Raw genomic sequence first — 14,735 nt, 5'->3', positions numbered from 1 at the left:
GGCTCCGTTAAGGTCGGGGCACACTACCCTTTCGGATCCGGTCGGGTCACCTTCAGTGCCCATCCGCACGTCAGATCTGAGGGGAGTGCTTTTGGATCCAAGGGAAAGCAGTTCCCCCTCGGCATTCGACGTCATGGAGAGGGTCCTTTCGAGGAATTCGAGGCCCCAGGCTCTTGCTTCAGATCCACCCGCCATTCCCACTCAGACGGGTCTTTCCTCCATCATCCTGCCCCAGGGACAGCCTGCGCCTACGTCCCAGATTGTTCCCGTAGAGGAACAGGGCATTGTTGGTGAGGCCTCTTCGGACAGCCCAACCCCCCCCCCCCCCGAGGAGGTCCCTTCACAAACAGAAGTGCAAGAGGAGGCACTTGGACTCACCCGAGTCCCTCACAGAGGACACAGACTTAGAGGAAGGGGAAGGTTCCCCAAGGTCACCCCCCGAAGACGTCTCCTTCGGAGACATTATGGAAATGTTACGTATTAGAGGGGGGGGTGGTCTACCCAAAAACCTTCCTGGGATGAGTCTGTGTTTCTGGAGGCGTTTGATGCAGGCCCATCTACCTCTAGGGTGTCCCTTCCCACCGACCCCCTGGTAGACCTCATAACTACCAGGGCATGGAAGGAGCCGGACACTGTTGAGCCAATACCCAAGAGACCGGACAGGATCCTCAGCCCTCCCATGGACAGGACAGTTTGGAGCAAGGGTGCCCCAGTGGATGCCATGGTGGTGGCGGCTGCCACTAAAAAGGAATTAGCACAGGAGAGTTCCTCAGTGCATCCTCCAGACAAGGAGTCTCGGATGATGGACTGTTTGGGAAAGCAGATGTTCTCTTCAGCGACCTTCTCTGTAAGGTCACTGAATTATATGGCACATGTGATTCGGCTCCAGCGGGACCTGATTAAAGAGTATGCTGGGTCACCCCCAGAGTCCATGTCGGCCGAGGACAAGTGGACCTTCTCTGCTCGAATGGCCACGCTCAAGTCAATCACCAACACATCTATGCGGCTTCTCTCCCATGCTACGGAGGGAGTGGCTAGAGCTAGTGGAATTGGCGTCGTCTTATGTAGACAGGCCTGGCTCCATCTCTGCGGCTTTTCGGAACCCTTCAAGGTGTCCTTCGCGAATGCCCCTTTTGACGGTTCTACGCTCTTCGACAAAACCAACCGTGATACGCTCCTCCAGAGTGAGAAAGACTGGAAGCTGTTGTCTGCTGTCGGGATCCGCTTCTCGGCTACTCAGAGGTCCTACTCCAGGAACCAAAGCCGACAGAAGAAGATGTGGTTCTGGAAAGCTCAACAATCCCATTTCGCTCTGGATCCCTCATCCTTCAGAGGCAGAGGAGGACAGGGTGGACGCCGGCCCAGGGGCAGAAGGGGTCCGAAGAATTTTGGGTCAAGAGAACCTTTTTCAGATCGACCCGCGCAGCAGCCCTGAGGGGTTGCCCGACTTCTCCTCTCTGGAGGCAGTTGGGGGGTGTTTCTCGGAACACCTAGTGAAGTGGGAGTCCATCACAACAGATCGCTGGGTGCTCCGAATCATATCCAGAGGCTATTCAATTCCTTTCCTATCTCACCCTCCCCAATCAACAAAATTCCCCGATGTCCCACCCAATCAGAGAGAGGCAGCAGCATCAGAAATTCGAGGGCTGCTAAGAAAAAGAGCTATCCAGCGCGTCCCCCTGAACAATCCGGATCAGGCTTTTACTCTAGGTTCTTTTTGGTGCCAAAAAAGACGGGGACTTATGACCCATTCTCGACCTGTCAACACTGAACCTGTCAGTCCCCAAAGAAAAATTCCGGATGGTCACTATTCAATCCATTCTCCCACTTTTACAGGAGAATGACTAGATGTGCTCTATAGACCTCACGGATGCGTACTACCACATTCTGATGGACAGATCATCCAGAAGGTTCCTCCACTTTCGGCTGGGAGCCAGCCATTATCAGTTCAGGGTCCTACCCTCCGGTCTCACTACAGCCCACAGGGTGTTCACCAAGGTCATGGTAGTTGTAGGGGCCCACCTGAGGCTTCAGGGAATACAGGTCTTTCCGTACTTGGATGACTGGCTCCTAACCACCCCACCAGGCATCAACTCTGCTCAGGCAGGGACTACTTCTTACACTTAGCCCACCACCTAGGGATTACGATAAACCACCAGAAATCCTCCCTTCAACCTACTCAAATTTTGGAATTCATAGGGGCCAGGCTAGACACTACTCAATCCAGAGTCTTTCTGACAGTGGACAGGCTTCGCAATCTAAGCCTTCACATTCTAGACCTCTTACAATCATCAGCTCCCCCAGCGGAACTAGTCCTGAGGGCCCTGGGATCCATGGCAGCGGCCATCAATCTGTCCCCCTTCGCTCGCCTCAAGATGAGGATCCTTCAATGGACATTACAAGTGCAATGGTCCATTCTTTGTCGCCCTCTGTCTACACCTATTCCTCTCAGCAAGATTTGCAGGGAGTCGCTTCTTTGGTGGCTCTGCTCCAGAGATTTTCGAGAAGGCCGCCCCTTCGTTATACCCCCTCCCCAAGTCACAGTTACCACAGATGCATCTCTCCTTGGGTGGGGGGGAGCATTGCATGGGCAGATCCGTCCAAGGCATGTGGACTTTCACAGAGGCCTCACTGCATATCAATGTCCTGGAGATGAGGGCGGTGCTTCTAGCGTTGCAGGCTCTCCATCCCCTTCTCCCTCCAGGAACTATTGCACTTCAAACAGACAACATGTCAGTAGTCTGGTACATAAATAAACAGGGGGGAACCAGGGGGGAACCAGATCCTATCCACTTTGCAGGGAGGCAATGAGAGTATGGGAATGGGTGAGATCCACCAACCGCTTTCTCATAGCAATGCACATCCCGGGTCGGTCAAACATCTTGGCGGACAGGTTGAGTCGAACGATCCTCTCACCTTACGAGTGGTCTCTGAACCCAGCAGTAGCGAAACAAATCTTCCACCAATGGGGTCAACCTTGCTGTGATTTCTTCACCTCGCCTTCGAACACAAAGTGCGGTGAGTTCTTCGCTCTGATTCCCCCACCAGGGGAAGCCCCCAGAGACACTCTAGTTCATGCTTGGCCATCCGGTCTTCTGTATGCTTATCCTCCTCTCCCATTAATGACAAAGTTCTTGCAGAAAGCTCGTCGGTTGGGGAGCAGAATTATCCTCATAGCCCCATTCTGGCCTCGTTAAACCTGGTTTCCTTACCTGCGGTCTCATCTAGTACATCCTCCTTGGATTTTAGATCCCAATCTGGATCTGATCTCTCATCCTTTAGGATTGGAGACCCCCGATCTGGACTACCTCATACTCTCAGCTTGGTTGATCCAGCTCCCCTAATGCTAGGACTCCCGGTATATCTTCTTTGGTTAAGGCCGTCCTGGTGGCCGCCCATAAACCGTCTACCAGAGTAAATGGAAACATTTCTGTGTCTGGGTGGAGCACAGGAACTTAGACCCCTTCACGACTCCTATCCCAGCAGTTCTAGACTTTCTTTTGCATACCTTTGATCAAGGAGCCAGTGCTTCTACTATTAAAGTTCAGTTGGCAGCTATTTCCCACTACCATGTTGGAAACGGTTCAGGGCATCTAGCATCCTCCAAAATATGCAAAGCATTCATGAAAGGAACCTTTTTGTTAAGACCCCCTATTAAAGATCCAGTCCCTCCATGGGATCTTACCCTAGTTCTTCAAGCTCTGACTGGGCCTCCTTTTGAACCCGCGGTTTCACTCGACTTAAAATATGTATCCTGGAAGACTGCCTTTCTGATTGCCATTACTTCTGCTAGAAGAATATCAGAGCTTCATGCTCTTTGCAGTAAACCTCCCTACATCATCTTTCACAAAGACAGGGTCTCCCTCAGGACTAATCCCTCTTTTTTGCCCAAAGTGGCTTCGGAAGTCAACATCAACCAGTCCATCAATCTACCTGTCTTCTTTCCAAGTTTCCAAAACAAAGGGGAATACAGACTTCATTGTCTGGATGTTCACAGCCAGTTATGTTTTTACTTAAACAGAACAGCAGAGCTTCGAAAATCTGATCAACTTTTTGTTTCCTTTGCAAAATCTTGTCTGGGGAAGCCAGTCACTAAAGTAACCCTAGTTAGATGGATTTCCCAGTGCATTCTCCTAGCTTACAGAAGTTCTGGTCATCCTGAGCCCCTGAGAGTGCGAGCCCATTCTACCCGATCTATGGCCACTTCTGCTGCCTTCTGGTCAAGGGTTTCTTTGGATGACATTTGCTCAGCAGCTACTTGGGCTTCCTCTCATACTTTTATTACACACTACAAATTGGATTTAATATCCAGGGGACGTGCATCGTTTGGCTCAGCAGTGCTCCAGAATATCCTTCCATAAAGGCCTCCCAAGTTGCTGGTAGCTGGGGACTCTGTCCCACAGGTTGCTGAGCAAATGAAGTTAAGTACTTCAGATAAAGAAGTTGATGTACTCACCATAATGTTCCATCTGAGTAGGTAACTTCATTTGTCTGCAACCGACCCGTCCTCCATTCCCCGGACCCTTAGTTCGTTATCAAAGAATCAAGGTATGTCTTCATTCCATTGACATCACTGGAACGTATTGCTTGGAGCTTGGATCTATTAGCTTGGAAAGCTGCCGGCTCGGATCCGAATTGGATCCGATAACCACAGGTTGCTGACAAATGAAGTTACCTACTCAGATGGAACGTTATGGTGAGTACATAACTTTTTTCCCCTTTACAACATTGAATGCAGAACACTGATTAAAGCCTACAGGCAGTATACAAATAAATACGAGATGTGCAATTTATGGTTAGAGGACTGGATTAAAATGCCAAATACCATGATTATTCTGAGAAAAATGGGAAATTATTGTGCATGGAATAGTATGATAGCACTTTATTCATTTCTTTTTTTTCTGACTGTCTAGTGATCCAGCATCCATATGTTCAGCAGTGAGGCTGTGAACCAATTTTTTGTTAGTTTATATATAGATATTTTGTAATGGTTTAGCATTTATTGACTGGAACAAAAGTTAAGTAAGATCCTAATGTTTTAATATTTTCACCAATAAAGTGAAAGTTACAAATTTTGTGTCTTTCAGAAAATGTTAGGAAAGATAACAGAGCAGTTACGGTGTACTCAGGACCAACTGTCTGCATGTCAGCAGAAGGTGGTGTTACTAGAGGAGGAGCTTGCTAGCACATCATCTATGCGGGATCGTACTGTGTCTGATCTTCATAAAAGCCGACAAGATGCAGCTGAGCTCAACATCAAAGTAGCAGACTTAACACTGAAGTTGAAGGAGGAGCAAATACAGTGGCTAAATGAGAAAACACAGTTGATCCAAAAAGCACAGGTATATCATGTTTGACTTTAAAATGTGTGTTGTAACTGAGCATAAAGTAGGTCTGTTAGTAGCCCTTTTCACTTATGCCACATGACCATCCCTACAGCTGTTGGGGGTAGCAGTCAAATCAGAAACAGGTTTGTTTAGAAAGAAGTAAGACATTTATTTCTGAACTTTGGAACTTTAGGTACATCCTCTTAACATTGGCTATGTAACAAATATGTTATGCACCAGCTTAGAAGTTCTGCACACCCCCTCCACACATATTTTATACGTCTTTCATCTGTGGGGTCTATTGTGATTATAAAGGTTATTTTATATGATGTTTAGGTAACAGAGTTGCTTAGTAGATTCAAGAAGTGCTGGTGATCTTAAAGGCAAGAGGTAAGGTTAGTTAATCCAACCAGAAATGCAAAGCTTAAGTAATATCTGTCCTTTGTAATTTTTTGTTTATTTCCCTTTAGTAGCCTTCACTTTGAATGTGTCCAGTAAGAAGACAATCACCTAATTTTTTACTGCTGTCATGATTGTTTCCTGAAAATATAGTGTGTTACTTTATTTTATTTGGTGAACTGGAGAGGAAAGCCTGGAATGCCTAGCCATCATTGGAATTGTAGAAACTATGCAGTCAGCCTGAGGCCTGTGTGATGGCCTCTCTACCCCGGGCAAGTAATCAAGGAACCTCAATCCTCACCAGTGAGAGACAGTCAGTAAAAACAGGAATTAATTTACACAGCATTTTCAGATGCAGCTTTCTGCATCAAACACAATTTCCCCCAAGAGCACAGAGGGAACACACTCCGGACCTGGGACTGGACTCTGTCTCTCCGGATCCCAGACAAGACTCACTTTGGAGGACTGTGTCCCAGTTCCAAGTAGCGGACACACCACACCTGGGTAGTTGATTTTCACACACACACACACACACACACACACACACACACACACACACACACACACACATGCACGCACGCACACACACACACACACACACACACACACACACACACACACACACACACACACACACACACACACACATACCTGGGAAAGGCTGGTACAGATCTACTAGCTGTACCCCTTCTCACCAGACTATAAGGTAACCACACTGCCATCAGTCAACCACTCACATGCTTTACTGAGTAAAATCAATTATAAGTAATAGAGTGTAACCAAAGCAACAAGGCTTTTCGGAGTGGCCAAGGCATCACTAAAATAAGTACAAGTACTCTCAAGATGTTAAAAGTATTCTCTAAAAGACCATCCACAGTGAAAGGTATAAAAGTATTTAGTGATAAATAATAAAATAGAAAACATGAGAATATTAAATATCTAAGTACAGTAAACACCAGAGTTTCAGTCATTGGAGAAATAAAAATAGCACAGTTGGACAGGTTCAAACAGATGCAGAAGAACAATACTTAACTAATCTTCACTGTATTTCCTGATTGTCTGAAGAATAACTGTTCCCTAGCTAACTTAATTAATGCAGCAAGGCAAGATTAGATGCTGAGATGCTTACTTCCACAAGGCAAGGTGATCAACTTCAAACTTTAAACTGAGCTGAACTAACTGTGATAATTGACATAGATCTTTTATATGAGTTTCCAAAGAAAACAAAATAAAACAGCCTGCTGTGTGAGTTCCATCCTCTCAGTGCTGGTTATAAAATGACATCACATTTTATCACTGACTCTGGTACAATACGCACTCAAGAGGTTTGCTGAGATCTGTTGCATTATCTGAAAGCTGTAAAACAATTTCAAAAACCTCTATTTTTCCCTTCTGGAATTCTCTGTTTAAACATATACATTTAATCAGTTATGATAACACTGTTGATACATTCTAAACAAAAGCATCTGTACAAGTCTGTGTGATAGTCAACTGATACAAAATTATTTACAAAACTCCAGCTTACTGTGCTGGCACATGTCACACATGCACTCCCCTATCCTCCCCAGCATAGATGGCAATACATCACATTATCACATCTCTCCCCCCTTTGAAGACTCAAGCTAGTTTTTCAAGTGACCCTGGAAAAACATTATTTGAGAGAAATTCCCTGTCTGGGAACACATTAACTTATACCCTACTCTGTCTTGAGAGTCCATCTGCATAGGCATTGCTGACCCCACTATGAGGCTGTACTGTCATGTCATATACCTGCACCACTAGGCCCCATCTTAATAACTTGGCATTTTGTTGGCTGACTCTTTGTAGCCATGTTAAGGGATTGTTCTCCATAACCACAGTGTATTTCCTTTTGTGCAGATAAGGCTGAGGTTTCTGTAGTGACCATACTATGGCTAGACATTCTTTTTTCTACAGGTGCTTAACATTCCTCCCTGGGTTGGCATCTACGTCTGAGATGTACAACTGAGTGCTCTTCTCCCTCTGAGGAAACTTGGCTAAGTACAGTCCCCACTCCATAGTTTGATGCATCCACCTGCACAACAAATTCTTTGTTGTAATCCAGACTGGTCAACATAGGGGGTCCTCCAAAAGCACCTTTAAGGTTTTGGAATGTCCACAGTACCTTATCTGGCCTATTTTTCCTTGTCAGTTCTGTGAGGGGAGCAGCTATTGTACTATAATTGGGAGTGAACTTTCTGTAGTACCCCGCTGTCTCCAAGAATGCTCTTACCTGCTGTTTTGTAACAGGGGCAGGGCACGCCTGAATAGCTTCCTCTTAGGCAGATTCTGGCCTACTCTTACCACTTACCACTCTGTCCCAGGTAGGAGACCTCTGCCATACCCACCTGACACTTACTGGGTTTAATGGTCAACCCTGCCCTTTGCATTCTGCCAAGGACCTTCCTGACATGCTGAGGCTTCTTCATGTTAACATAGTACAGTTTGTACCCCTTCCTCCTGCCTAGCAGTTCCACCATGTAATTAACATCACTAACCTTCTTTACCACTCTAAAGGCTCTCTCCCAGGTTGCCTGCAGCTTATTGTGTCTGACAGGAATGACACCATAACCTACTGTCCTACAGCATGCCCTTTTTCAGCTGTTGGGCTCCTGCCAGCATCTTCTCGGTCAATCCCATGAGCTCCCTAAGCCTTGTCCTTAGGTTTAGGATGTGTGTCACAACAGACTTCTTGTGGGATTCACACTCACCCTCCCACTCATCATGAATCAAATATAAAGGCCCCCTTACCCTATGCCCATACAGCAACTCAAAGGGTGAAACACCTGTGGATTCCCGGGGTATCTGTCTGTATGCAAACAATAGATGGGACAAATATTTGTCTCACTGTCTCTTAAACTGGTCTGCAAATGCCCATAACATGGTCTTTAATTTAGAGTTTAACCTTTTTACAAGACCATTAGTCTGAGGGCGGTCTTTAGGTGCTTCACCCCACAACGCTTCCCTAGACAAGGCAGCAGGTTTGACATGAAATTGACTCCTCTCTGTTAGTATTTCTCTCGGGAAGCCCACCCTACTTAAAATCTCTTAACAAAGCATTTGCCACCTTCTCTGCCTCAATGGAGGACAGAGCCACTTCCTCAGGGGATCTAGTAGCATAATCAACTACCAGCAGGATATATTTCTGTAATGTGGCATTTGGGGTACTCAGAGGCCCTACAATATCCATAGCTACCCTCTGAAATGGTTCGTCAGTCACAGGCAAAGGCATCTAGGGAGATTTTACCTTGTCTTTTGCCTTGCCTTGCCTACCTTTTGGCACTGCTCATGGGTCCTGCAGTACCCTGTTACATCCTTTGCACTCCCAGGCCAATAAAACTTCTGCATAATACGTCTTTTGGTATGCTTTATGCCCATATGACCTGCAAAACGAATGTCATGAGCTGTGGCTAGAAGTGTCAGATGGTAGGCTCTGGGCACTACCAAGTACTGTTTTACCTCACCCTCTAGCCCTCGCTCAGGGGCCCACTCTCTGTACAGTAACCCTCTGTTCCAGTATACAAACTCCCCTTTCCCTTGAGCATCAGATGTCTCCTTGGCTACCTCCTTCAAGTCTGGTAAAGCAGGATCAGAAAGCTGAGCCATCCTCACCTCTATCTTTGTAACCTCTCCCAGCTCCCCTTCTACAAGAAACCTAGTGTCTTCTGACAGTGGTGCTTCACTTTCAGCTTGGGTACTACCACTCACCTCTGTCCTTGCAGTCACCCTGTCCATGGCAACATCAGTACCTGCCAGCAGCTGTGGCTCACTTTCAGGCTCACTGATGCAGGGTAGCTCCCTCCATAAAATAGTCACATCACCAGCCCCAGCTTCAGGTGTGGGTTCTGCTGGATCTTCCCCAGGCTACCAGACCTACATGCCTGTCTCCAAGCCTGACTGCCTGTAACTGCATTCACACAAGGTACTGCTTTATCAAAGTCATTTCCTATCAAGACATCTACAGGAATACCCTCAAACACAGCTGCCTGCTTTCTTCCTTTACTACCCTTCCAGTCAATGTGTACCCTGGCCAAAGGTATTTGGAATGTGATCCCCCCTAAAGTTCTGATTTGAGTGAACTGCTCAAGCAAGTACTGCTCCTCTTTAACCACTGCAGACTTCATAGTAGTCATGTCAGAGGCTGTCTCTCTGTTAGCAGTGGCCTGTCTTCCATCCAGTAAGATAGAAGACAAACTCTGGTGATAGTTTGGTACCCCTGTTGTCTCCAATCAACTTACTACTGGCACACTGTTAGCTCCCTCACCTTTTGTTCCCCACTTTGCTTCAGTGAACATTTTTATACTACATGGCTCCTCTGGGTACATTTAAAACATCTAACCCCTAATCCTGGCCATGTACCTGAACTGGTGGCTACCACTGTTACTGGTAGATTCTGTTGCAGTTATTTCGACTGCCCACCATGGGTTCCCTTATATCTATGTGCAGCACTTGGTATTCCCTTCTTCTGCAGTGATGCCCTGCTTGCTAAGTAGAGATCCCATTTTCCCCTCATCTCATCTGCAAGAATTACACTTCATAGGTTCACAGGTTCATAGGACAGTACTAGGCTATTGGCCCGCAGACCCCTTATAAGTCTAGCCAAGAATTTCACCCATGCTCCCACAAAATCAGCACCTGTTTTCCCTGTCCAGTAGGGACATAGGTGGGATCCCAGGGATATATTTTCTGTTTCCCATCCATTTGTCCAGGTTCTTCTCAAAGAGGGCTAGTGAGGTACTCTGCTTGACAAGGAGAGGGTGTCTATTCCACAGATTGGGGTGTCACTGGGACACAAATCTGTTCCACCAACAAGTTCTATTAATTTCACAGACCAGGTTGAGGCCTTGCGTGCAAGTTGCATGAATGGAGTTTGACTTATGGATATGCAGCAACGACATCAAGGCTGAGTTTGCAACGGCCTTGTATGCCAGACACAAGTCACCTCTGAGCAGTCTGCACGAGACTGAGTAGAGGGACAGGGCTTTTAGCCTATCTGTATAGGATAGGTGTTTGAGACCCTGGATTTTCCTGGTCAAGAACCTCTGTGGTCTCTCCACCTGCTGCATGTGCATGGCAAGGTACATGCCAAATGGGGGCATTGTACTTGATAATGGGTCCGATAAGGGAGGAGTACAGGGATGTTATGACCTCCTTGTTCCTGGATGAAATACCCTTACTTATAAGGCAGGCCATATAGAAAGCCTTCCATACAATGGAGGCAACGTGGTGGTCAAAAGTCAGGTTGCTATCAACCTGGGTGCCCAAGTCCCTCATGACTGATTACATGCTTAGTACATTGCTATTAATGTAATAATTAGTGGGGATAATGATGCATTTCTTGGCATTCTGTTTGAGGCCATGGTTCTGGCACCAGTCATTAGTTTAGGTAAGGCCCTCTTGTAGGATGTTCACATCACTAAGGGGAATTTATGACAGTGCCCAGCTTGCAGTCATCTGCAAACGTGGTCAGCCACAGACCACTGATTTTGACTTGCACCTCAGAAAAGTATATCCCAAACAGTAGACGCCCCAAGAATGATCCTTGGAGTACACCGCTTGTTACGGGTCTACTACTAGAGGTGGCTTCCCCTATTTTGACTGAGTAGGTTCTATCAGTTAGCCAGTTAGCTACCCATCTGGTAATATATGAGTTGATGCCTAGCTGGGAGAGTTTATCTATTATACCTGAGTGGGGAGTAGTGTTGAAGGCTTTGGTTAGGTCAAGTTAGGTGGTGTATACTGTCTTCCTCTCATCCGTGGCTTTGCTGACTATGCATTCTGTGGCCTTGCAGATCGGACTAGTTAGGCTGATGGGCCTATAATTGCCTGGGTCGGTGGATGCTCCACCTTTGTGTAGAGGGATGCTGAGAGCTCTTGCCTGTGTTCATGAAGGACACAGCCAGGGATGTTGTTAGGTCCCATGGAGGTTGTATTTTTTTTCCTTTGAGAGGGCATTAATGACCTGCTCCCAAGAGATGATGGGGGGGGGACAGGTGCTGGGGATATCTTGGTTTACTGATGAGGTGATGGGGGGGTTGAAGTTTTCACTGAACTTGTCTCCCAGTAGGTTGGCTATATCTATGGTGTTTGTGTATGTGGTATTCTTGACCACCAGTACAGAACAGATTTGGGAGTTACCTTTGAGATTGCGGACGTATGCGAAGAAGGTCTTGTGATTGCCCTTAGTGGATGTGGCCAATTTTGGACTAAAAGTTCACCTTAGAGGATTTCACCAGTGACCTTATTTGCTTTTTCAGACAAAGGAGAGACTGCTTCCAACTTGGCACCTGCTCCTCCTTGGTCCTGGACAGCAATTGTTTTCCTTTTATTAGAGTCTGTTTATTGCTGCTGTCCACCAGACAGGTTTACTCCTTGAGGAAGATGATTTGGTCCTGTCAGGTATTGCTGAGTCCATGCAGCTATGTAGGTGCTCATATAGTTCTTTGGTGAAGGCTTGGGCATTTCTGCTTGTGCCAGCTGAAGGGATTGTGGCTGTGAAGCTACTTATACCTGCTCTCAGGAGGTTGTAGTCAGCTTTGAAAAGTTTTTTTTTCAACCCTGGCGGGGGGGGGGGGGGTCAGTGGAGTTGGTGACTTTGAAAGTGATTGCTTTATGGTCAGATCTTACCAAGGAGGATAACACTGTAGAGGTGCTACAGTGGCTACTCATGTTGGTTAGTACCAGGTCCAGGATATTTTCACCTCTTGTGGGGGTATCAACCAGCTGATCCAATACATTGACATTGAGGAAGTCAAGGAGTCTCTGGGCATTCATGTTTGGACTAGAATATTCACTGTATATCACAATATCCACTCTATGGCTGCGTAGTTAAAGTTGCCCAGGATCAGGGTTGAATCTTGATGGATTCAAGTAAGTCCAGATAGGTGGAGTGGGCCTCCTGAGTCATGGCCGGGGGTCTGTAACTAGCTATGATTTGAACAGGTGTTTGTCAACAGTTAACTGCACTTGGAGTGTCTCCTGGGCGTCATACTGTTTAACCAACCTGGAGGTGTGTATGTCTTTGATAAATATTGAAACTCCATGTGCTTTGGCTTTGTAGCCCTCCATTTGGGGTCTGAAAGTATGGTAGGATAAGTAACCTGGTAAGACTGGGGTGCTCTCCACAGTTTTGAACCAGGTTTCAAGTGGCTGTACAAATGTCAGCATTTTCCAGAATATGAGGAATGCTTGCAGTGAGTGCAGTTTCATGTTAAGACTCAGCATTGCAGCATGACCTTTAAATTTTGTTTAGAAGAACTTTTCACTTGGTAATTTTGTCCTGATGCCTTTGCCTAAAAAAGGCACTATTGGGGGGGGGCAAGAGCCTTTGCCAGAAGCCTGAAGCCCAGGGGAGACAGATGAAGGCCATCTCTGGCAAAGCACTGTGGTCTGTCAGTAATGTTCTCCCAGGCTGTCAAGTACTGGATCCCTTTGGAATGACACCAGAAACTAAGCCAGTTGTTAAAGTCAGTTATTTTCTGTTTGTATTGAGGCATCATTCTGGGTGATGGTAGGATGCTGCTTAAGGCTAGGGACATACCTGCCTGGAACACATATTCAGCAAGCTCAGTCACATTCTCTTCATATAGTCCAGAGAAGTACGTTTCAAGTCATTCACACCAACATGAACTATGAGAGAGTCACAACAGTACCTGATGTTGAGAGACTTGAGTGCATGTGTGATATGGTGGATTCTAGCACCTGACAAGCAACTTACTGTGACTTTCTCCTTGTCTAGCCTGGTGAGAGACATCTGTGTGTCTCACAATAGAGTCTCCTATGACTAGTATGTTGGGTTTGTGGTTGGGCCTTAGAGGTTGTGAGACACAGGCATGTGTACTATGTGTGGTGCTTGGTACGGTAGATTGTGATGTGCATGCATGCTTTTGCCTCAGAGGTCTCTTTTGTTTAGATTTGTTTTTGTTGAGAACCTCCCCATATGTAGGAATGTACTGTACAGGTGTGGGTGTTGTTAAAGGTGTGGTGGTTGTGGTGTTTGTGCAGACAACCTTCTCAGTGCCAGATGTACTGGCTTGTGATTGAGACAGCAAGGGTTCTAGGTTCTTAATGTAATTGCATCTCTCACATATTGTGTTCCTAGGTGGTAGAAGAAGAGGATTGTCCGTGTACATGAGGCAGTTGCTACACTGTCTCAGCATGCCCATTTCAACCAGACTAGCAGGAGAAACCACAAGAAATTGTCCATCCATGGGTGTCAGAATCTCTGGATGAGAGGTCAAGGATGGTAGAGTGGGTATTATCAGAACAGAGAACCTATAGGTGTGAGTAGAGCTGGATAAAATAAACACAGTAGTTACAAGAGCGGGCATCAGTTACACAGTAGTGCTGGTAAGGGAAAAAATGCAACTGAGATACCTTGCAGTGGGTTAAAACAGCACAGTGGCAATGCGCAATACACAAACAAGTGCATCACCCTGCAAACACAGGGTTTAGTTATCAGAAAAAATGAAAGAATCTAGAAGCTCAAATTACTATGCAATCCTGTTAGCCCCTGCACTTTCAACTAATCACTCGTGCTAGAGAAGGTAAGGTAGTCTGTTACTCTCACTAACAGAGAATACAAGCCCCTAGCAGCATAAGATGGCTGCCAGAAACACAGAAAACTCAACAGGCAAAACGAGTCCTGGATACAGCAGGCCACTAGCCAAACTATGCCACTTGACTAGAACACAGAAACCTCACAGAAAATGTGCAGAAAAGCACAGATAGAGCAAGCACAGATAGAGCACTCACAAACAGAAAATACAACTCTCAGTATGAAAAAGCAGTTTACAGTTAAGTAATTAAATAAAAATGCAATTACAGTAATGAAACACTAGCAATGAAAATACGGTTAAAAACAGTACAAAAATGCAGTGAAACAGTAAAAGATTTATTACAGTGTAAAATGTAGTAGATTAGCTGTATAGCAGAACTGTAAGCGTTAAGGAGTGCAATTCAATGAAATAAATGTATAAAAAAACTTATTTT

The 14,735-nt window shown here is 46.0% G+C and overlaps 1 protein-coding gene across 3 annotated transcripts in view; it reads left to right on the top strand.

Annotated features, from left to right (window-relative positions):
- Positions 1–14,735, top strand: part of CALCOCO1 (calcium binding and coiled-coil domain 1) — a 1,510,704-nt gene that overhangs the window by 666,476 nt on the left and 829,493 nt on the right. For all 3 annotated transcript variants that reach the window (XM_044083933.1, XM_044083936.1, XM_044083935.1), the window contains exon 9: positions 5,088–5,342. In XM_044083933.1, coding sequence (XP_043939868.1) covers positions 5,088–5,342 — 255 coding nt within the window. The remainder of the gene's footprint in view (positions 1–5,087; positions 5,343–14,735) is intronic.

This window comes from Protopterus annectens, chromosome 9.part0 (genome assembly GCF_019279795.1).
Source record: "Protopterus annectens isolate FY-2018-M chromosome 9.part0, PAN1.0, whole genome shotgun sequence".
Taxonomy (NCBI): domain Eukaryota; kingdom Metazoa; phylum Chordata; order Ceratodontiformes; family Protopteridae; genus Protopterus; species Protopterus annectens.
This window is presented reverse-complemented; position numbering and strand designations above follow the sequence as displayed.